Source organism: Oryzias latipes, chromosome 3 (assembly GCF_053564925.1).
Source record: "Oryzias latipes strain Hd-rR chromosome 3, Olatipes_Hd-rR_3.1".
Taxonomy (NCBI): domain Eukaryota; kingdom Metazoa; phylum Chordata; class Actinopteri; order Beloniformes; family Adrianichthyidae; genus Oryzias; species Oryzias latipes.
Genome location: NC_136239.1, coordinates 1,702,747 through 1,727,437, shown reverse-complemented (window position 1 = coordinate 1,727,437; position 24,691 = coordinate 1,702,747). Strand labels below are relative to the sequence as shown.

General features: G+C 45.6%; 1 protein-coding gene and 1 long non-coding RNA gene across 2 annotated transcripts; one reads left to right on the top strand and one right to left on the bottom strand.

Moving 5' to 3' along the window:
* Positions 1 to 1,397: 1,397 nt before the first annotated feature.
* LOC101160285 (cysteinyl leukotriene receptor 2-like) lies at positions 1,398 to 13,326 on the bottom strand. Its single transcript, XM_004084254.5, has 5 exons — positions 13,250 to 13,326; positions 10,195 to 10,375; positions 7,146 to 7,313; positions 6,905 to 7,072; positions 1,398 to 4,659 (listed from the first exon to the last, which is right to left on the bottom strand). Exons 1-5 carry the CDS (start codon positions 13,254 to 13,256, stop codon positions 4,119 to 4,121), a joined length of 1,065 nt encoding a protein of 354 aa, XP_004084302.2. The 5' UTR covers positions 13,257 to 13,326; the 3' UTR covers positions 1,398 to 4,118.
* A 17-nt stretch (positions 13,327 to 13,343) lies between these two features.
* Positions 13,344 to 24,387, top strand: LOC144990911 (uncharacterized). The gene is made up of 5 exons (XR_013654752.1): positions 13,344 to 14,991; positions 17,355 to 17,416; positions 17,543 to 17,600; positions 17,934 to 17,973; positions 18,050 to 24,387. It is a non-coding gene; the product is annotated as an uncharacterized LOC144990911 (long non-coding RNA).
* Positions 24,388 to 24,691: the final 304 nt, after the last annotated feature.

Genomic DNA, 24,691 nt, shown 5'->3' with positions numbered 1-24,691 from the left:
ACAATTGTTTAAAGAAGCAAAGGTGTGGCCAATGGAGCAAAAACATTGGAAAATCTGGGAATATCCGGGAATATCTGGAAAAGTTCAAAGATTTGAAGGACCAAAATGTCATAGCTAGAATAAGATGAAAGAGCTGAACATTTTCATAGTCGAACGGTTAAAATAGGTGAAAAATTGTAGAAGGAGTTTAACTGTGAACTTCTGAACGAAAAATTCTCCATGTATTTCAATGGAGCAAAAATTCCCGGAAAACCAGGAATATCTTAAAAAGTAAAAGGATTTGAAAAACCAAAAGTCATAGCAGAAATAAGATGAAAGAGATGAACATTTTAATAGTAGAATGGTTAAAATAGGTTAAAAATTGTAGAAGTAGTTAAACGCCAAAAAACGGCGGAAGATACTATAATAAATAAAGAGAAACAGAAAAACAAAGGGTTGAATGCTTTACAGCATTCAACCAATAAAGAGAAACAGAAAAACAAAGGGTTGAATGCTTTACAGCATTCAACCAATAAAGAGAAACAGGAAAACAAAGGGTTGAATGCTTTACAGCATTCAACCAATAATAAGTCAACAATAAGTCTAAAAGTCAAAACAGATTTTCCCCTTTAAAAAGAAACAAAACAAAGGAAAATAATAGATTTATACTGATTCATGTGAGTGATCAGTTTGTGTAACACAGATATTATGGTGTCGGGTTTCAATCAAACAGTCTGGCCTCTCATCAAAATCTGTTTCCTCAAAATGTTTCTAACATATCCAGACTGTATTACTAGTCGGTTCCACAGTGATCCATTTGGGTTAGCTCTTTTTATTGCTAAGGCCCACTTTTTCCTTAAGTCTGAATCCACTGAGTCACTGAGTCAGAAATGTATAAATCTATATTACTATAATAGCCTAGTCCTAGTATACTGTTTACAGGTTTACTAAATAAAGTTTACATTTATGTCGACAGCAAATTCTCCGTACATCATGCAGCACGTTGATAATAGCCCTGCAGCATCATGCATGTCAACATGTGTACTAATAATGGAGCCCCTGCAGCAGTAAAAGAAGAAAATTATAGTTCTTACCTGTGAAATGTTCTGCTTTCCTCCTTTGTGGACTCTTTTAGATTTTGGCGGTTGAAACCCAAACAATGAACTGGCATTTGGCAAAAAATGAGTTCACATTCATGCACAGCAGCAGTAACTTGACCTCACCAATATGGCGGTGCTGTCCTCCCACGAGGAATCACGTGATGTCTCCTCTAGTGATAGAACTCATTGGACCTGGTGGACCATTCCCCTGCACACCCTGCCACACCCACAACAAAATGGCGGTAACCTCCCCCCAGCATTGCACACTTTCTTTTTAATTTTAGTATTTCAGATTCTTTATGCTTACATAAATGCACATTTCTTTGAGTGAATATATACATTTATTCTGTTTTCAATAATTATTTGTAGCACATGTACATTTGTTTAGTTAACTCATTTTGGTTTGTTTAATTAACGTCACCTGTTTTTGAGTTGCCAGTGCTGAGGGTGCTACTGGTCTCTAGGGGTGGGGCTGAGGTTGTGCTCCTGGGGGTGTGCTGTGAGGACTGGCAAAGGAGGAGCTCAAGCCTTCACAGCCTTTAAATACTCCAGTCAGACAATTGGGCAGGCACCATCTACAGAAGCCTCCAGGGGAGAAACTAATGGACTTATTTAATGTTTATTTGCTTTGCTTCTGCTGGTTATTCTTCATTTTGTTCTGCTTTTGGTGATTTTCCTTTTCCATCATGTCGTGGCTCCCGCAAGGAAATAAAGGCAGAGGCGCCAAGGTGAAACGTATTCTTGTTTTATTGCAAGAACAGAGCACAGCAACTGCTCCACAAAGGCCACATCAGCACATGTCTCTCCACTCTGACACTCCACCTACTCCCCTCCAACACCTGGAACTGGTCCTCTTGTAACCCTTGTGCTATCTTAGATTGTTGTGAAGTTTCCTTCCACAACAAACACTGTTGCTCCGCGGACGCCTCGAGTAAGCCCTGGCTGCAGCCTGCAGAATGGCTCGACGCCTCCGCGCTACCGTGCGCTCCTTGTCTCCCGTTTCTATCTTCTCCGACACCCCTGGCCAGGGCGGCTTCAAGGAGGAGCGCTTCGTCCCCATTGCGCCGGTGAACGGAGCAAATCGTGTCTGTGCAAAGCAATCTGACTTAATACTGTACGTTTTGTGTATGAGGGGCGGATGCGTTGTTACGTGTGGGAGCCTTCAGACTGCCATCGGCCCCGCAGCTCACACGACACGCAGTCTCCAGCTCACACGGAGGCTGTGAGCGTTTCAATGCAAAACTCCGCTCAGTCCTTAGAAACCGTTAACACGACCACGTCAATTTGTGTTTCCAGTCGTGTCCCGACAAAATAAAGGCTGACATTATTCCCACATATTTACGTGCAGCCAGCCGAGTCACTATGACTCAGAGGTAAATTCACTCCATGCGCTGTTCTCTCCGTCACGCAGCTGACCGGCTTTTCCAAACCCGTTGGTGATGGTGGATTTTTTCACGCTGCTTTTAAGTATTGCTTTTAACTTGAAAGCTTCATCATATTGTAGCGGCGATCACGTGCACGTTGGGGCTTATGGCACCAAAGGATTCTGGGATGCGGCCGGGCATGCGTGTTTCGTTTTGTTGAACCATGACTGAAGTGTCTAAGACCTGAAGTGAGGTCCATGCTGTTTGGCTGTTTAGTGTGTTGAAAAACAAATGACTTGTGCTTGGTGTTAGATAGAGAATTCAAACCATTCACTGTGTCCAAAAATACGTACATTGTGGCCGCCAATTCAAACCATAAATTAGCTGCGTCACTGAATAAGCCACACGGCTGTAAGCGCAGGAAAAAAGTAGTGGCTTATCGTCCGGAAATAACGGTATGTTTCTGTTAACCCAGGGGTCGGGAACCTAAGGCTCGCGAGCCATATATGGCTCTTTTGATGGTCACATGTGGCTCGCAGACAAATCTTTAATTCAAATTTTTTTTCTTCATTAGACCAGTCCTTCTCGTGCGCGATGCGATGGCAGAGGCGCGCAGTAGTAGCGGTGCTTAGAGAGACAAATCTGCGCCAGCACTAGTATAAGTTTAAAATTGTCTATTAATTCACAGAGTTTGTACCACCCGGAAACCTGTGAATTGCCGTGCCTAAAACTGCGCGCTCCCGTCTCTGAGAAAGAGCGCGCAGTTGCGGGGACGGGATGTGTGAGGGAGAAAGCAGAGGGTGGGGCTGAGGTGTTGTGGGGACAGGCAGCAGGTGAATCGCGCAGGGATTGTAAATAGGTAAAACCCACTGCCTGTCACTCACTGCAGCGTGTGAGTGTGTGTTTGGCTCCAGGTCCGCATGTGATCAGTCTGTCTCACATCTACAAAACATTCATACCAACCTAAGATCACGTTTAAAGTCTCAACGCCTGCATGAAGCAGAAACTCACCACGTAAACCAGACTAGACCATCAGCAAAACTACCACGAGAAATACTCATCATTTATTAGAAACAGCATAACAATGTTATTAAAAAGAATCCACAGACTTATTGTACTTTAAAAAGGTTGAAATTACATCAAATGCACACATTCACTTGTATTTTAGTTTTAAACATATTGTCGCGGACTGAGTTGGATGGCTGTTGGGCCGCGTTAAAAGTTCTGGAGTTCATTGACCGCATCAAGCAGAGATCTGATTGGCTCTCAGTTCTGTCGCTCAGCCTGTTGTTAGGTAGTTTGGACCAATGGGGTTCAGCTATGGGCCGAATAAGGGAAAGGGGAGGGCTGCAGCGGGAGCAGGGGAATATAAAGTTGGGAGACGCGCTCTCGTCTCGGCGGGAGAGATTGAGGAGTTGCTGAATTAATTGTTCGGCGTTTGTCGCGGTCTGCAGTAACCCGAATAAAGAACCTTAAAAGAGGTTAAGTCTCCGTGCCTCAGTGTGGGAAAGGGACACTACATTATTGTATGGCTCTTTCGAAATTACATTTCAAAATATGTGGCGTTTATGGCTATCTTGGCCAAAAAGGTTCCCGACCCCTGTGTTAACCTCTTTTAAGGACCCAGTTTGCTCATCTTTTTACATTTTTGGAGAAAAATTTTAAACTTTTAAAACTAATTCATTGATAAACTATTGTTGTCCTCTTTGGCCGCTTGATCCCTCACAAACCCCAACCTACTAAACCTGCTGAACCTGCAGGAGAAGCCCACCTTTTGGGCGTCGTCCCTGAACGATTTGGTGGAGTAGTAATACAGCAGCGGGTTGACCACACAGTTGGACACCGCCATGCAGAGCGTGACGGACACGGCGCGCTGCAGGGGCACCTTGACGCCGCAGCTCCAGTTGCCGCACATGGAGTGCAGGTGCAGCGTCCTGATCAGGTGGTACGGCAGGAAGCAGATCAGGAAGGTCACCATCACCATGGCGACCAAGTACACCGAGCGCTTCCCATCCCTGCGAGAACGGGGGTCGGCCGTGGACATGGTGAACCCCTCGGTTCGGTGGGACCTGAGTATGGGGACGATCCTCAGGTAGGAGAAGAGGATGGTGAGGAAGGGCAGCAGAAAGCCGAAGACCAAACCGATGTAGTTCAGGATGCTGATCCGGCACCAGGAGGAGTGGCTTGACGTCTCGAAGCAGCGAGGAACCCCATCTCTGAGTGGGAGGGGCAAACAAACGGAAGCAGGTTAAGGCGCGTTTGGATGATGCTCCTCCCCTCACCAGCAGGTGCCAACACCTGACCACCAGTAAGAATGTTCAGTCAAAAGCCACCAGAGCCCCGCCCCCTTCACGTTTGGAATTGTTGAAACGTCCTCAGTAGATCCAAAAAGAAGTTCATTCTGCGGTCTGAGCAGCGTTCCGGGTTAGAAACGTCCTCCAGAGGATGGGAGGAGAAAAGATCCTCCTCAAAGTTTGTCAGTGGCAGCTCAGTGGCCTTGTGGTAGAGTGTCAGCCCTGTGACTGGAAGGTCACGAGTTCAAATCCAGGTTGAGTCATACCAAAGACTCTAAAAATGGGACCCAATGCCTCCCTGTGTGACACTCAGCATTAAGGGGTTGGATTGGGGGGGGATTAAGCCACCAATCGGTTCCCAAGCGTGGCTATGTCTGCTGCTCACCGCTGCTCACAAGCAGAGAACAAATTTCGCACACCTAAGTGTGTGACAAAGAAATGGGACTTTAACTTTAAATTCAGTTTCTGACGTCTGCCAGGATCCTGAGGAGAACCGTCACACGGGAACCAAAGACCTGCTGAACTTCATGGCTCCACCTGCACCACAGACACAATATCGCTGACGGCGCCGTGATGTCATCGACGGCTGAGGACGCGTGAGTGAGCCTGGTGGGAGGTCTGGACCGCAGAGGAGGGAACGTAAAGCTCTGTTCTGTCAGTCAAAGTCTCCGCCTCACGCGGTTCCTTTGGGTCTTCAAGGTCCCACCAAGTGTTTCTGCAGAATTCTAAACTGGTAAAAACAGCTCAGCATTCTGGTTCTGCGGAAACCCGGCGGAGGAGTTTCCATGGAAGTACGGGAGGAGCCTGCAGAGGAGCAGAATATGAACCGGTGCTGCAGGGGGTTTCTGGAAGCTTTCTTTATGCTCTGGGAGGTCAGACCGGTTCCTCCACAGTCGAAGCTCCAGTTTTGCTTCAGAGGAATCTAAGCCTCAACTGCTGCCGATGACTCAGCAAGCTGGAGAAATGTGGCTATTAACATCTGTACAGAGGAAGAAATAAATAAAGGAATTCTAGTTCTCTTCTTTACAAATGACTCTAAATTATTCAGATTTGGTGTTTGTCAATCAGCAACTCTGAGCTTCAGCTCTCCAGAAGTTTTCTATAGGATGGAGGTCCAGAGACTGGCTGGGCCGCTCCATGACCCTGATATATTTGGGGTCATGGTCCTGTTAAAAGACCCATACACCCATTCTGACCCTCCTGTAGGAGGGAAGGAGGTTCTCACTCAGGATTTGAGGGTACATGGCTCCACCCATCCTCCCATCCACCAGGTGAAGTAGCCCTGTGCAGTACAACACCCCAAACCATAACGCTTCCACCTCCATGCATGGTGTTCTTTTGGTCATCTGCAGCATTTCTGTTCCTCTAAACACATCGGGTTGAGTTGATGCTAAAGAGCTCCATGAAGGTCTGATCTGACCACAGAACATTCTCCCCGTCTCTCTGAATCATGAAGGAGTTCAAACTTCAGGTGGATCTGCTGCTCATGGCTCTTCTTAACCAAGGAGACTTTGGGAGCTCTGCTATATGTGGAACCATTGCAGCGTTAAGCATTACCAACGGTTTTCTTGGTGACTGTAGTTCCAGCTGCTGTGAGATCATCGACTAACTCCTGCCGTGTTGTTTTGGACCCATTTCTGTTCTCATGATCATGGAAACCCCACCAGGTCCGAACTGGTTTGGAAACCCAGACCTACTGTAACAAGGAGACGGTAACAATAAAGGTGCAGTCCTTTATTGAGGACACGTGGAGAGGCAGGCGGCTGGCAGACAGGTGTCGGAGACGGGGAGAGTCCAGGATCAGGCAGATGGTGGAAGGATGCTCAGAATTGTGGGTCAGAGACACGAACAAGTCTTGCTCGTGTCTCTGACTTCACACTGAGCAGAGTCTGTGAGGCTGCTGGAAGTGACAGCAGGGGCTGATGGGAAGTGGAGTGTGGAGAACCAGGAAGTACTGCAGGAATTCTCGAGATCCACCACTTTTCTTGGGGTTTGGGTTTCCTCTCCAAACCGCCTATTTATTGTCAGGACCTAGAGGTCCTGGGTTCACCTGTGCCCAGGTAGGGCAGTTGGTCAAAAGTACTGGGGTGTGTTGCTTTGAACCGTTGGACAGAAACTCTGAGGTCAGAAACGGTGCTTTTAGGGAAAACTAGGACGGTGGTCTCACCTTTTAACCACTCCTTCAGACAGGAAGGGTATGGAGGCCAGGCCCACAAACAGCCAGATGGCGAGGCAGACGAGTGAAACCTGCCTGGGTTTGGATTCAAAGCTTTGTTTGAACGGCTTGGCCACAGCAACCCAACGCAGCAGGCTCAGGAGGGTGAGGAAGAGGATGCTGAGGAGGAAGGACAGAAGCACTGAAGGACTACCGTCTGGATGTCTGAGCATCAGAAGAGCGAGGCACCCACCTGCTGTACAGGTTCACGTAGAAGCTGTAGGTGCACAGGCGGCACAGCCAGTCGGGGAAGATCCAGCTTCTGTTGTGGAAGTAGTACACCAGTCGCAGCGGGAGGGTCAGCGAGAAGCTCCAGTCTGAGATGGCCAGGTTCATCATGACCACCCTGCAGGAGGAGGTGCTGTGGGCGGAGCAGAGGGTCAGAACAGACCGGAGCTTCAACGTTTGGACCATCAGGTTCTGCAGGGATGGACAAAGTTTATCTGCCGTTGACAAACACAGAGCAGAACTCTACAGAACATAAGACCGACAACACCAAGCAGGGGTTCTGTGAAAGACAAAGACAAAGGAAGAGTCCTAAAAGACTGCACGTCTGTAGGTCACAACGATCATGAAAGGTCTCCAGCAACAGGCTAATCTTAGACCTGCGTCCCACCATGATGGATGTGGACGAGCAGAGTGGAATGACCAACTGCTGGACCGACCGTCATGAGGGCCGCCGGTGGAAAACACTTCGGTCTGAGTGCTAAAGATATTCGCTCTAGTGCATGAAAAGACCTTCTGAAGAGCATCAGCTGCACGCCGGACCAGAGAGTAACCAGAGAACGGTGGGAAGCAGAGGAACAGTTGGATTTTAAGAACACTCACGTTAAAATATCAGAGTGTTACTGCAGGAGCTCGAACCCTGAAGGTCCAACCACCTGCCTGCTTTCGCCCCACCCACCAGCAATCACCTGGACCAGAACATCAGAACCTGGACTTACCTGGTCCAGATAAACAGGGTGGTGGATTTGGAGGTTCAGGCCAGTTTTAAGGCTTTGAAGGTGGGGGTGTCAGATCTGCCCCAAATATCAAGTGTATCTAAGGTCCAGGTTATTTTAATGGAAACAGGTTTCTTCAGACATTCTTGTTAAGAATGATGATGATGATGATGATGATGATGATGATGATGAGGATGATGATGAGTCAAACAACATTGACTCTTGTGGACTCCACCCTTTGACAGCAGAGTCATCCGTGTTTATATGGATGCAGCTCACAGATATGAAAGAGTTAAACGTTTCCTCATCACCTCCGACCAAAGCTTGATTCAAAACAGAATGTCACTTCTCATCTATGATGGAGGTCTGGCAGCAGCTGTCTCTGCCCCGCCTCATGCTATCAGGACCGCTGGTCCATCATCAGTCTCATTCAGCCCCACACACATTCACACACAGACGGCGCCAACCTATAACCACCAGGACCAACGTGGGGGTCATGGTTCCTCCCAGCTTTTTTCACACACCAGTAAAGCCAGACCAACACCTCTAGAGCAGGTGCTCCTCTGATGACACACGCTGGTATGCGCCGGTCTGACTTTCACCTGGATGATTGGCTGTGAACCGGAGCTTAGTAACTTAAACACAAACACCCAGACGGACCACAAACAATTAAGACACAAAGCCTTTACAAAGAAATCCTTAAATAGGTTCTTTGTCAAAAGACATCTGAAGAAAATCCCTTCATTTTTTTACCATCTATGGGGCTGACACCTCCCTGAGGCCTCAGTCCCAGCCGTCCTCACGGTGGAACGGACTGTCTGCAGGTTCTTTCTTTTTTCAACCCCCCATGAGGAAACTAGCCAATCAGAGTGTAGTTTGTCTGGAGGTCCTACAGAGGTCCTACACACCCCAGCACAAATGCTGCACACATGGGGTGTCCTAAAGACCAGTGGTCCCCATCCCTGGGCCGCGGACCGGTACCGGCCCGTGGGTCACTTGGTACTGGGCCGCACAGAAAGAATAAACAACTTGCATTACTTCCGCTTCATTTCTTTTGGAATCTGAAAGATGTTTTAGTTTGAAAAATTGCCCAATTCTCTGTCACATCCGTCTATTCCGGGGTGCTCATTACGATCTTCGATCTTCAAGACATGAGGGTAGATCGCAGGCCAGCAAAGATAATTACAAAAAAAAAGGACTTTTAAAAAATCCACCCGCCAATCAAAATCCTTACCGAGAAGTACGGGACTTGATTGACATGCAGAACGGCCATCGGACATCTTCTAATACATACATCATATACATATAGTCGCTGCTTTCTGTCTGTAATAAAACGCCTCATCTGTTAGTACTAAAGTATTTTTTAATAAACTTACTGTGTAGTTTTTAATCAGTATATAAATCAAAATGTACAAAAAACACAGGTAGATCTTCAAGACATTGTCAACTCAAAAGAAGCTCACATGGCAAAAAAGTGTGAGCATCCCTGGTATGTCATTTTTGACGCATTCCAAGGCGCTCTTCTCGGTCACATGATAAGTTACTGCTAAAATAAAACCCAGGAACTGGCAAAATAAGTAAAGGACAAAAAAAGGGCCTTTGGAAAGTTTCTTTGCCAAGTGGAAAAGCCCCAGCCAGGAGACAGAAGAGGAGCCTTCAACTTACAAAAAAAGAAAGCTACATTTAATAGACAGCACTTCTTTTTGCACCATAAAGGCCTGTTCACATCGGGATGAATTTCTTGCGCGATATTCGCCGACGTTTAACGCCTCGTGACTAAACAAAGGGCACCAATGTGAATGTGCACACTGACGCGAAAAACGCCACGCGTAAAAGCGTCATTTCTTTAAAAACTCCTCGGGTTCGTTACTTTGGTTTGACGCGCCGCGTCAAAAACTATACGACCAATGAGAATCGGGCTTTTGCACACGTGTCTGGAGCTTCTGAAGTTACAGTAAAACACCACTTGGGGGCACTCAAACACAAAACTGCCTTGCTGAGCACACAAACGTAAAGGCAAAGAAGATATACTGACGGACATTCTAAAATATCCCCGAAAACGCTCATGATACATTTTCAGCTCTTGTACCAGCACCAGAATGGCACGAGGAGACAGGGTGAAGCTTTAGGAAGAGTCCTCAGAATCCTCCATGAGCTCAGCAGCCAAGACTCCACCTTCACCTGTCAATCATACGATCTTCTGTCCAGCAGTCTGTTTTTTTGGAGGCTGATCATTACAAGATGAGAACAGACAGAAACCCACAACCAGGAACCCAAATTCAGACCCGTTTGTGCTCAGACCTTTTTTTTTTCATCCTATGGAAGGCCACCAGCGCTCCGATGTTGCAGAGGAACGCCACGGGGAACACCACCATGTAGGTGCAGGTGTAGACGTAGTACTTGAACGTGTCGCTGTTGTGCAGGCACTGGTTTGTGGGTCTGTCGGTGGGGATGACGGTGCTGAGTGCCATGCTCATGAGCCCTGCAGAAACAGAGACAAATGTTTGTGCGTCACACACTCTGCACAACATGGCTCCGCCTCCATGACCCCCATGACCTTCAGCCCCCCTCACTGATGACCTCTGATCTGATGCGAGCATGAAAATCATCAGACTCAGACATTTCCTGACAAACACGGAGAATCAGAGGGAGCAGACAGGAGCCCTGAGGAACACCACCACTTCATCTGCCACAGTCTCAGAGGTGCTTTTGCTTGGTCGGGTTCTGACTGTGAGTAGAATCTTTGCTTCTCACAGGTCGGCTAGAGAAATGACACCTGTGATTGACAGTGTCGCTGAGGAATGTGAGCGGCGCCGTGCCCAAACCGCCACGACAGGAACCGGCAAACAGGTGTGTGACGCAGGTGTGTGACTGAACGACAGCTGTTGATGTGCCTGAATGAAGCTCCTCCCACCCAGTACATTCACTTTCTAATCACACAAACTGTACAACACAAATACACATTGTACAACATAAACACACAGTGCACCCCAAACAAACAAAGACTGTGTGCTGGAGTGGCTTTAAGGTTTTTTGTGTTTTAGGGTTTGAGTGGTGGGCGGGGCTAAAACTTTTCAATATGTACTAGTTAAACGTTCTTTCGTTTAGATATTGGTTCAGACAAAGGTCACACAAACCTAATTCAGTCTAAATGAATCTGAGCCAAATGAAACTGCGATTATCCCAACAAATAAAAGATCTCTGATCCGGATTGGTTTATGCAACAAATGTGGAAAGTTTGATATTTAGCCTGGTTTAGTGCGTTTTTGCACCAAGAACCAAAAGCAAACATCAAAGATAAAATTTTAAAAGAAAACAGCTTCAAAGGAATTCACCTGCACAGGTATGCAGCTCCACATTCACCTGCTCTGCCCTGCAGCAGACAGGTGAAAGCTCAGTGACAGTGTGGGAGGAGCTTAGCTCAGCAGTCATGCATTAAAGATTTGAACCTGAATTCATTTATGTATGGTTTTCCTGAAACAATCATTTTCTTCTTTTCAGAATAAAAGCTTTCATTTGCTGTACCGCGCAGAAGTGTCTGCCCCCCCAGAAAAACCTGATCAATTCAGATGTTTTACAGGTTCATTGAGGAACTTCAAAGGAACTTAGGAACATGCTATCCAATCCAATCCACTTTTCTATAGAGCTGGGGGACCAAACTCTGACATCCCCCAGACAGTTAAGTAAGGGCTTCCATTATTTTTAACAAAGGGCATGTACAGTTTGCAGTCATCTGCATAAAACTGATATGACAGGCCATGTTTCCTAAAACTTTCATCTAAAGGAAGCAGGTATAAAGAAGAGCACAGGTCCTAAAATTGAACCCTGGGGAACTCCAGAAAGTAGAGGAGCAGAGGACGAGGTGGAGTCCCCCAGCCTAACCGTTAGGGACCGCCCTGACAGGTAAGATTTAAACCAGTTGAGGGCTGCCCCCTAACACCCACACAATATTCAAGGCAGTTTAAAAGAGTTGTGTGATCTACTGTGTCCAAAGCAGCAGTCAAGTCTAAAAGTACTAAAACAGAAGAATGACCAGAGTCTGTGGTTAAATAAAGATCATTAAAAACTTTCTAAAGAGCAGACTGTGCTGTGAGATGCCTTGTAGCCTGACTGAAGTGTCTAAAATCCCACTATCATGCAAAAAAGGTTAGACACTTTTCCAAAAGGTTAGACACTAACGGCAGCTTTGAAATTGGTCCATAGTTGGCCAAGCACGTTGGATCCAGACCTGGTTTTTAAATAAAGGTTCAACAACAGTTTTTTTGCAGAAGGTTGGGATAATACCTGATGACAGGCTGCTATTGAATATCTCCATGACTGAAGAGCCAAGAGTGGCCCAAACCTGTTTAAAAGAGCGAGGTGGGACTGGATCCAAGGGAGAAGAAGGTGCTTTTAATTTATTAACAATCCCAGTCAGTTCAGACCCTGACACCGACTTAAACTGGGTAAAACCACCAGAGTCCTGCACCACAGCAGACTTAAAAAGGAAGAGGATGAGGTAATATTCACCTTAATAGCAGCTCTCTTGTTGTTAAAAAAGAATAAAAGCGTTCACACATTTCATTTGTCATCTACAAACAGCACCAACAGTTTTATAAAGGATGTGGGGCTTATCCCCCTTCCCCTCCTATTATCACCCCCTACCCCCCCTCTCTCTAACGTCCCTCTCTCTTCTTCCCCTCTTTCCTTTTCCGTCCGGTCCAACACCAAAGATTTTCAGACATGATTGAAATTAATAAAGTTTGGCCTCAATTACAAAAGGGGTTTATTCAGACATACCTTTGGTTTGTCTGAAGATGAATAACCCCTCTTGTTAGATTAAAATATGTCCAACCCAAGAGGCCCTCAGCTCTCATCTGTCTGCCCAGCTGTTGTACAGGACAAGTTAAAAAAAAAAAAAAAAAAAAAGGATGTGGGGCTTGTTTACATTTTCTAAACCAAGCTGGATAAAGACTTTGTTCTTTCTCTCTGCTGTGTCTTTGTGTTTCCTCCAACTGTCTAGAGTTTCATGCCAGACCTGCAAATGATCCTGTTTCCATGTGCGCTCAGCTCTACGCACAGCCGCCGAGCGGGAGAACCGTGGCTTTTATTCGAACCGGTTCTTGATCTTCTGGTTTGTCTTCTTCATCGCAAAACCTTCAAATGACCTTAAATCAATTCTGGAGTGAAGGTTTAATCCATATTTCCTTTGTCTCCTTTTGTCTCTAAACTCTGCTGCTAAAAAAGTTTTCTACATTTTATTACTTTACCTTCATAACTATTTAGAAACCAGAGATCCGTAGAGTCTCCTTTATGGAAACGTTCAGGTTTCATAATAAAAATCCCACCAATCCTAACCCCCACGTGGGAGACTCACCGTCCATCGCGGCCGCGCGCTCCTCTTCAAGGTTCTGAGCGCCTTCATCGCTCCTAAGTGGCGGTTCTTGAAATGGGCGAGGTGGGCGGTGCCCCACATCAAAGGAGGCAGCATTCTCCGTGCCTACAATGTTACACGTGAGGAAGTGGCTCACTCAAAGCTGAGAGTTTGGGATTTGTTTTGACATGCCTGCAACAGTCAACACTTAAAGATGTTATTTTTGACACATTTAACACTGAACATCGCACCATGTCTTCATCCTCTCCCCTCTCCACACTTATGGTGCAAAAAAAAAAAAGGATGAAATGACGATTTATCGTATTTCGGGCAGATACTCGCAGCAGTGTTTTTCAGGTAAATACCCTAGGGCGGTTCAGTTAATTAACTCACCTGCTCAGCGTCCTATTTAAGCCAGGTGCGCAGTTGTTCATTCTTTCTTACTTTCTGCGCTCATTCTTCGCCCCACCCTCCTCCCCGGCTTCCACCTGTGGGCTCCGTAAAGGTTTTGTTACCCGAAAGTTTTATGGAAATTTTATGGAATTTTATGGAAGTTTTATGGAATTGAACGGAGCCTTATGCCAAACAAAAATATGTGAATGCCAACTTAAAGAATGTGGAAAAATGTCAAATAAATATTTCTTACTGCAAGAGTTGTCTGACTGAAATAACTCAGAGTGAAACAACGTAAAACAGCCACATGAGAAGGAATCAGGCAGAAGACAAACCCGTGCTCAACATTTCCCACAATTCCCCGCTCCAACACACCAAACCCAACGTGCACATGACCACCGCCCTCTGCTGCAAGAGGCAGAACTGCTCAACGTCGTGGAATGCTGGAACACTGAGGAATGTGAACACACTGTGGAATGTTAACCCCGCCCACGTTGAGCCCGTGCATTTGATTCCCCTTCGTCAGTGCAGTTGTGATTGCAGGAAAGGGAAGAATTCGTGGAGCACATTTTGTGTCATTGTGAATTGTATGGGGAAGAAAGAGAACAGCTGGAGAATAGAGTACGGTTGCCGGAGGGTGAATGGCTGAGTTTGAAGAAGTTCTTGGGAGGGGAGGAACATTTGAATGGTGCAATTATAGGTTTTTTGAGCAGAACAGATTATTAAGGAGAATATAGGTTTTTTTGGTGGGGGGGGTTTGTTTTTTTGTTAGGTAGTCCCCAACTCGGACCCCCACTCCAACACCGTAGGTGGCGGTAATGCACCTCGTCGTTGTTGCCTTCCACCATTTAAATACAAGAAGAAGAAGACAAAGTCAGTGTAGAGATATTTTCAAAATGGAGGAATGCATCAACAAAATTACAGTAAGTTAATGAAAAGAAAACTCTCATTCTGATTATTGCTCGCTTTTCCACCACAGTCATTACGTTACACTGCACATGAGGCTGTTATTTCGTATTTTCAAATGTATTGTGCTTTCTTTCCTGCCATTCTAATTACGAGGTTCAGGTTAATTACACAAAGCTAGTTTAGTTAGCTTAGCTTGCGCCGCGGCTCTCCTCTGGAAGTTTCTGTCAAGCTATTTGTGTCTTCTAATCGGTAAAACTTTGTTTATTTCACCTGTATTATTTCTGTCTTTATATAGAGACACGTTACAGTTTTAGTCGACGATGACAAACCAACGGCGAAAAAACAAAACAACGTTCCATTGACCATTTTGCTGAAACAAAAAGGATGCAGAGCCTGCTGTGGCCCTCATGACATGGGAACCCATTCGTCTGTGAAACACAAAGGTACATCTAGGCTGTGTCCGAATTCCCAGCTTAATCCCTAAAAACTGTAGTGTGGGTCTATGTATATGTGTACTGCCCTGGATTTTAACATGATTTTATAACATGAATTATACCATGCGCTGGGTGAAAACTCTATTCTGATTGGCTGCTGTGTGTGCAGTAAAAAGTAAAAACAAGAATTGAGGACTAAAAACTTATTATGGCCCGCAGCAGCAGTCACTGACTGCTCCATATTGTTTTCGCAGTTGGAACGACGACTTCGCCGCCTTTCAGCGAGAATGTGACCCCGCCGCATGCTCGAAAAGTCACCAAAACGTACATAACACATGGGACAAATTGCAAATGAATTTTCCAAAAAAGTCAACTTCACCCCCCCGAAGACGATGACATCACGGCCAGCGACCCCGCCAAAAAATGAATGGGCCGAAAATCGCGTATGGGGCCGAACAAAATGTACTTCAAAATACAGTCGCGAACCCAAAACACACGTGTCGGGGATACCCCAAAGAAGTTTTGAAATCATTATGGGATGGCCACACGACCTACGGCTTGGTGGCCATTTTGTGGCGAACTCTCACAAATGGCAATTTTCGTGTTCTTTGACGATATGGGAAAACAACACTTTTGTTTGAGCGATTTTCATGAATTCGCACATACATGCCGCCAGCTTCATTCTACAATAACCAAAGAAGTTTCGTTGACCTTTGGAAGAGTCGGCCATCTTGAATTTTCAAAATAAAGCACCTTTAGTAACGAATGCAAACGAAAACTCGTCCTAGGGATTTTTATTGATCTTCTTGAAACTTCTCGGGCATCAATGGCAAACTACTGTGCACAAAATGTTGAAATTAGAAGTTGTAGATTTTGAACGGCGTGCGCGTGGCGAATTCGCATTCGTCGCGATTTTAGCTAGCTCGCACATTTCTTATCTGAATAGCCTGAAACTGAATTATGCGATTCCCTGGCCCACACTGAACAAAACGATGTCACATATGACAAAATTTATAAAGGAATGTGGTCGTGGTTAACAAAAGAACCATCGCAAATAAAAGTGCTGACTCGGCTAAAAAAAAAAATTCAGAATTTGTTTTATAAGAATTGGCTAGCGAAACCCAGATAACTTTGTCGGGTATATCCAAACACAGTTTTGAAATCATTACGTGTAGGCGACATGACCTATGATTTGGCGGCCATTTTGTGCCGAAATCTGCCATTTTGAAATTTTCGCGTTTTTGCACAATATGGAAAAATGAACTTTTTTCCGAGCGATTTTCACGAAATTTGACTTGCATGTCCATAGCATAAGTCTACAATCACTTCTGGAGTTTCGTCGACCTTTGACCCCAGGAAAAGGCCGCCATCTTGAATTTTCTATAAAATACACCTATACCACCCGATTCAAACGTAAACTTGTTGTTGGAATTTTCATCGATCGTCTTGAAACTTTTTGGGCATCAATGGCAAGCTACTATGGAAACAATGTTGGAATTAGAAGGTGTAGATTTCGAGCCAGCTAGCAAAGCGGCTCACTGTTACAACTCCCATCTCTTTCATTGGAATACAGTGAAAATTGAATGCATGCATCCATGTCAGGAACTGAACATAATAAAAAAACTGGACATGGACATAAGGAATGTGGGCATGGTTAGCATAAAACCACTGTTGCTAAGGACAATAAAAAGTTTACTTTTGCCGATTCGTCTGAAACTGACGTCAATCTGTTCGTCCTCCGAGGCGACCAAAACATAAAATGGTTGCTATGAAAAGCCGGCCATTTTGAAAAAATGTGGGTTTTTTATCAACTCATGACATATAGCTTTCACCAATGGAGCAATGTGATTTTCTGAGTAAGTTGATGATGCTGATCACTATGCCAGCACCTTCAGCCACATTAGCATAGTTAGCATAATTAGCATCTTTAGGAATGTGTTTTTTCTGAGTCAGTTGATGATGCTGATCGCTATGCTAGCACTTTTAGCCAAATTAGCATAGTTAGCATAATTAGCATTTGCTGCTTTGACTAGCCTTGATCAAAGGTGGGCGGTGAGGGTGGAGAGGGCAGGAAGGGTGGCGGTGGTGCGTAGAGTTTGGCGTGGAAGGCGTGTTGCATCTGCGGGCCATACAACGCCGCTTGCGGCTTTAATTTCTTTTGTAAGTTACCAAGGTATATAAAGATAACATTCAGAAATGTCACATGGATTCTATATGTACTTTTTGACTTTCAGTGCTCTGTACATTGTCACTGGGACTAAGTGCGATTTCAGTGAGGTGTGTGTAAATTCTGGTCAATTTGTGTCGAGTGAATTCAAGACACTTTTGGGTTGTGACACAAACTGACCTACTCTGTATTTATTTATTCAAAGGAAAACATGCAGCAAATTAGAAGATGGTGGTGTCTTCATCTAATAACTAACTTTCCAATGCCGTAAGTGCTCTTTATATGATCACACTTTTAAAATCCTTAATTTTTTACTACATATTTTACTGAAAACTCTGTGGACCTTCTTTTAACATTTTGATGGTGAACATTCATTTTCACTGATTCACCAAGGCATGAAGACGAAAGAATGCAGGCCAGAAAAAGGCGTCAGGAGGAGCAGAAACTCCAGGTGAGAAGAGCTCATTTAATTAATGAGGCACTCATTGAAACTCTTCTTTGAGGCTGTTGTTAATCTTTCTGCCACTTTCAGGATGAAGATGCTTCACTAAAAAAGATGCGATCTGAATCCATCTCATCAGGAACTATTGAAGCTAGAGCTGTTGGACACACAGACATAGTTTTTCTCTGCATGCTTTCAGTCTCTGATAGATTATTTAGGTGACCTGAGATGCCCCTTCAAATATAATAGAATATTGAATTTATTATAAAAGTTTAGGAGATGGGATTTTCAGGATCTTTTTTTTAGTGTAATCTTTTCATTTTCATTCTATTCTCTTTGTAGGGGAAGGTGACATGACAACCAGCAGTGGGACAGAGGGAACGTATGGATCCTTCTGAACTCAACATTTGTTGCCATCTCCAGTATTTACTCTAAGAATGACCATTTTTTCTGTGCAGGAAGAAGATGCTTTACTACACGGCACCATTGAGGCAGCCACATGGAGCAGAACTCAGTCCTTTAAAGGAAGATGTTCCCTGCCTGATGTTCTGAAGGTGGATGAAGGAGCAACTCTTAAAATGAGTGCGATGGTGGTGGCGCGCGCGAGTGCAGCGGCTCTCAGCTCTCCAGCATGGCTTTTTGTTCTATTGTTTGTATTTTATTTACTTTTGGATTTTTGCTACGCCGATTTTAAATACCACCGCCTGTACCTGATAGACCTTGGGCTGAGACAAACCCAGTCGGTAACAAAGAACTTTCAGCAGCGCCACAACATCCCAAAGGAAACAGCGAGGCTACCGGGGTCTCCGTGGATGGTCAGCCCACCCGGCAAGCGACGAAGGCGGAGGAGAGAGAGGAAGCAGAAGCGAGGCTGCCGGGCTGGCCCAGATGCTAAGCTACGTAAACAACCGCACAGACCCGCAATTCCAAGCCTCCTCCTCTCAAATGCAAGGTCCATCATCAACAAGATGGACGAACTGGAACTAATAACAGCCAAAAACAGCTTCACAAGGAACTGCAGTCTGATTATCATCAACGAATCATGGCTACAACCGCGTTTCCCCGACGCCGCGATTGAGCTAGCGGGACGCACGCTACATCGTCAGGATAGAGATCACAGCTCCGGTAAGAGCAGAGGAGGGGGGCTTTGTGTTTATGTGCACAACGAGTGGTGTAGCAACAGCAGGATCACAGAAAGACACTGCTCCCCGGACTTGGAGGCTGTAGCCATCTGATGCAGGCCCTTCTATCTCCTGAGGGAATTCACGGCTGTTCTGGTGCTAGCTGTTTACGTACCACCAGATGCTAACACTAGCATGGCTCTCAACCTCCTGCTAACTAACATCAACAAGCAACAGCTCGCCCACCCTGATGGACTCTTGATTATTGCTGGGGATTTCAACCAAGCACGTCTTAAACCTGTGCTCCCCAAATTCACACAGTATGTGAAGTTTGCCACCAGAAGAGTAAACATTTTAGACCAGGTTTACTCCAACATTAAACAGGCTTACAAAGTAACCCCCTTCCCCCATCTAGCAGGCTCAGACCACCTCTGCTTGTCCCTCACCCCCACCCACACCCCCCTAAGAAGGAAAACAAAGACCATCAGGATCTGGCGCGAAGCTGCCCTCACACAACTGCAGGACTGCTTCTCAAACACACTCTGGGACACTTTCTACAGCCAAAATCTACAGGAACACACGGACGCAGTCCTTTCCTATATAAACCACTGCATAGGCAAAGTGACTGTGAACAAAAGGATCAGAATTTTCCCAAATCAGAAACCATGGATGACCAGCGAAGTAAAATCTCTCCTAAAAAAACGAGACACCGCCTTCAGGTCAAGGGACAGGGACTGGCTCCAATACAGCGCAGCCAGATCTGCCCTAAAAAAGGCATAAAGAAGGCCAAAATGGCCTACAAAAAGGAGATTGAGAACCACTTCGCTGACAACAACCCCAGGAAGCCGGATCGGGCCTCGAGGATCACCGCGAAAGCTCCACCATCAGGATCAGACGAGCGTCTGCGGCTGGAACCCCCCGCGTCCTCGCGCGCTCCAGCATCTTCCTCCCGCCGTCGGATCCTGAAGGAAGCCGTCCGCTTCCATTCCAGCAAGTCTCGGGCCTCGCCGCTGCTGACGGACCACCGGCCGCAAGGTGAGGCCGCCGCTGCCGCTGTCGTCATGCCTGTCGGCGCTGCACCTCCGCCCGCGTCTCCTCCTCCCCGGTTTGCCCCGTCAACGGCGATAATCGGGGATTCTATATTAAGGAAGGTCCGCTTCTTCAACGCGGTCACTCACTGCTTTCCGGGAGCCACAGTTCTGGATATTCTGGAGAAACTCCCAGACCTGCTGCAGTCTCTCCCTTCCACAGTCAGGAGGCTGATTTTACATGTGGGTTTTAATGACACCTCCTATAGAGAGTCTGAAACTACTAAAAAGGCATTCATCAGACTTTTTAATTTTTTAAACTCCTGCCCACTGACTGTTTTTATCTCGGGACCCCTCCCCTCCCTCTCCCACGGCCAGGGCCGCTTCAGCAGGCTGCTGAGTCTGAGCACCTGGCTCCAGTCTGTTGCCAGTCTGAACAAGTTCGTTTTTATTGACAATTTCAACCTGTTTTGGAACAGAACTTCATTCTATAAATCTGATGGGATTCACCCCAGTCCACTGGGCAGCAATGTTTTAGCGGCCAACATCAGACACTCTGTCCAGACTTCACCTGCCCCCATCGTGCCCACACCAGTCCAAACCTCTTCTTCATCCGTACAGACATCGGTTTGTGGAAGTGACTGACTAGATTTGGTTTCCTCCCACCTCCCCCAACAAACCATCACCACTGCTTCCGTTCTGAGACCTGCTGCCCCCCCAGTCTATCCTATTAGGACTATTATTACAGTCAGGTCTTCTGTGAAGGGACATGTGGGGAGAAAAACAAACACTCACTGCCTCCCAGAGGCGCCGGCCAGAGGCGCTGACCACAGCGTGCTCTCCTCTCTCCCCCGCTCTACTCCAGATCCTCTCTGTTCCACTAACTCTACTACAGTCAGCCTTGGTCTCCTCAACATCCGCTCGCTCACCAATAAAGGCTAGCTGATCCAGGACATTTTTGCTGACCGAAAGCTGGACTTTTTATGCCTCACAGAGACTTGGCAGCAACCTGGGGACTTCACTGCACTCAATGAGGCAACTCCACCTGGATTTGTGTACACCAGTGAGCCGCGCACACATGCACGAGGTGGTGGTGTCCTGATGATCTATCGTGAGTCTTGGAAAGTCCTTCCTGTCTCTGCTCCTACTTACTGCTCATTTGAATATACTGCATTACTTCTTTCTGGTCCTTCCCCCACCATAGTTGCTACAGTCTACCGTCCACCCAAATTCAGCAAGGATTTTCTAAATGACTTTTCGCATCTCCTGACCCATTTCACTTCACAATCTCAGAACATTGTTACTCTTGGTGATTTTAATTTCCACATGGATAACTGTAATAATCCTCTTGTCAAAGACTTCTTATCCTGTTTAGATAGCCTTGGATTGCAGCAATTTATTCATTTTCCCACTCACTGCAAAAGACACATGCTGGACTTAGTGTGCTGCTCTGGACTTACTCCGTCTGATTGTAAACCTCACACACTCCCGTTCACTGACCATAAGCTCATCACCTTTAATCTCCTGCTCACAGTATCCAAACTCAAACTTCCACGCATCATATCATTCCATAAGACACAAGCCATCAACACTGCTAGTTTTTCAGCCAATATCAACAACCTTCCCAGAGTAAATCCTGATGCCACACCTGACGAGCTGGTTTTGCAGTATAACAATGACTTGCAGTCACTTTTAAATACTCATGCACCCCTCAAAACAAGATCAGTTTCCTTCACCCGCTCTGCACCATGGTTCACACCTGCACTACGTCAGCTCAAAGCTAAAGGCAGACAACTGGAAAGACTTCAAAATAAAACTGGACTCACAATTCATAAGGACAGGTACAAAAACCACATTATCCTCTATAAAGATTCTATAGCTTCCGCTAAAACTTCCTATTACTCTGGCCTGATTCACTCTAACCGACATAGCTCTAGGACCCTTTACTCACTTCTATCTAATATAACAAAAACCCCTGATTCTCTCCCTAATCATCTCTCCTCACCTGACTTTTGTAACGCTTTAATGTCCTTCTTTGTTTCTAAGATCTTTACAATTCATCAACAGCTCACAAGCCAAGCTGCAGTCTCTGGAGTGGACACCTTCACTCCTCCCTCGGTTCTGACAACCTTTTCAAGATTTTCACTTCCTTCTGTACAAACCATTTCTGACCTCATTACCAACTCTAAACCTTCCACCTGCCAACTGGATCCCATTCCTACATCTCTTGTTAAATCCTGTCTCCTTTCTCTTCTCCCATCAATTACCAACATTATTCACTCCTCTCTCATGTCTGGTATTGTTCCACATTCTCTAAAAGTCGCCTCTATAACTCCAGTTTTGAAAAAACCTGGTCTTGACTCAAATAACTTTAATAATCTTTGCCCAATCTCCAATTTACCTTTTATTTCCAAAATCCTTGAAAAGACTGTTGCTCTTCAGCTCCGTGCTCATCTTTCCAGTAACAACATCTACGAACACTTTCAATCTGGTTTCCGCCCACTCCATAGTACAGAAACAGCTCTTTTAAAAATCACAAACGACCTCCTCTTAGTTTCAGACTCCGGTTCACTGTCCATTCTCATTCTCCTTGATTTAACCGCTGCTTTTGACACCATCTCCCACAATATTCTTATTCACAGACTTCAAACTATTGGTATTTCTCACACCCCTCTGTCCTGGTTTTCTTCATACTTATCACCGTAGTCAATTCATCCACATTAAACCTCATATGTCAAACACCTTCACACTCTCTGCTGGTATTCCCCAGGGTTCTGTCCTAGGTCCCCTTCTCTTCATCATTTACATCCTCCCTCTTGGTTCTCTCTTCCATAAACACAACATTAATTTCCATTGCTATGCGGACGACACCCAGCTCTACATTTCTACGAGACCCTCCTCATCACTTCCTCCTTCCTCCCTTACCCTCTGTCTGCAAGAAATCCATTCCTGGTTCTCTTGCAATTTTCTCCAACTCAACAGTTCCAAAACTGAAGTCCTCCTTGTAGGCACTCCATCCACTATTTCCAAATCCAATAGCTTCTCCATCTCTATCAACGACTTCTCTGTTCTTCCCTCCCCCCAGGTAAAGAGTCTGGGTGTCATCCTCGACAGCTCACTTTCGTTCCAATCTCATATTAATAACGTCACCCGTTCTGCTTACTTTCATCTCCGCAATATATCTCGTCTCCGCCCTTCTCTCAGACCTCATACAACTGCTGTACTTGTTCATAGTCTTGTTACGTCTCGGATCGATTATTGTAATTCCCTCCTGTTTGGTTTGCCCAATAAAACACTCAAAAAATTGCAGCTTCTCCAAAATTCTGCAGCCCGCATCATCACCAGGACCCCGTTATCCCACCACATCACACCAATTCTCCAAAACTTACACTGGCTTCCCATAAAACAAAGGGTTAGTTTCAAGATTCTCCTCATAACCTTCAAAGTACTCCATAACCTGGCTCCACCCTACATTTCTGATCTTCTTCACATTTCCATTCCCTCCCGATCTCTCCGTTCCACTTCCTCTCTCCAACTCCATGTCCCACCTGCCCGTCTTGCCACCATGGGGGGCAGAGCTTTCAGTCGCTCCGCCCCTCAGCTATGGAATTTTCTTCCTCCAGATTTACGGAATACCGACACACTGCCACTATTCAAATCCAAACTCAAGACTCATCTCTTCAAACAATCATACAGTTAATCCATTCAGTTTACGCAACCTCATTTGTCTGTTTGTCTGTCTGTTTTTCTGTCCTACAATTTTTTATGTATTTATCTTAAATGTTTTTTTGTATGTCTTTATGTTTACTCATGTTTTACTCTGTTAATTTCTTATTGATGTTTTATTCTGTTTTTCTTATTTTAACCTTGTACAGCGACCTTGGGTGACTTGAAAGGCGCTTGAAATAAAATGTATTATTATTATTATTATAATCATCACCACCCCACACCAACAGTACCCTAGTACTCCAGGAACATGAAGTACGACGGATGCTTAAATCAGCCAACCCCAGGAAGGCAACGGGACCAGATGGAGTACCAGGCAAAGTACTCAGCGCATGCGCCGACCAACTAGCAGACGTTGTCACCAGAATCTTCAATCAGTCCTTACAACATTTCAGCATCCCAGCCTGACTCAAAACCTCCACCATAATTCCGGTTCTCAAAAAGCCAGCAGCAGACAGTCTCAACGACTACAGGCCAGGCGCCCTCACGCCTGTAGTCATGAAGTGTTTTGAAAGGCTGATAGCAAAACACATCAAAGATAATCTCCCACCCACCATCGACCCGCTCCAGTTTGCCTACAAACCAAATAGCTCAACAGATGATGCTATTTCCACCACTCTTCACTCTGCCCTGAGCCACCTGGACCACCCAGGGAACTACGCAAGGCTGCTCTTTCTGGACTTCAGCTCAGCCTTTAACAACATAGTCCCAGACATCCTGACAGAGAAACTGCTCCACCTGGGCCTTTCTTCCCCCATCTGCTCATGGATTAAAGACTTTCTGTCAGAACGACCACAATCTGTCAAACTTGGACCCCACCTTTCATCCACCATCAGCACAGGATCACCACAAGGATGCGTACTGAGCCCACTCCTATTGTGATATAATTTTACATATAACAATAAACCATTGATCAATAAATGACAGGTACAGTTAAACTTTATTTCCAAGAGACTGTAGAATATAACTAATATTACAGTCAGCAGCTTTGCTCAGTCTGCCCTTTTCTCCTATAGCCATAAATAAAAGGGAGCATTTTCCTAAAGAAAATTCTTAAAACACGATTGTACATATCCTAAAGGCGGTTAATTGTGTTTATTTACGTACGTTCAAACACACAAACCGGTGGAACCGGTAATGCATGCAGAAACAATCCACATTGCTCCATAATTGCCCGCACGTATTTTAAGTGCGTCCAAGGATAAAAGTCGGCCACACATACTTT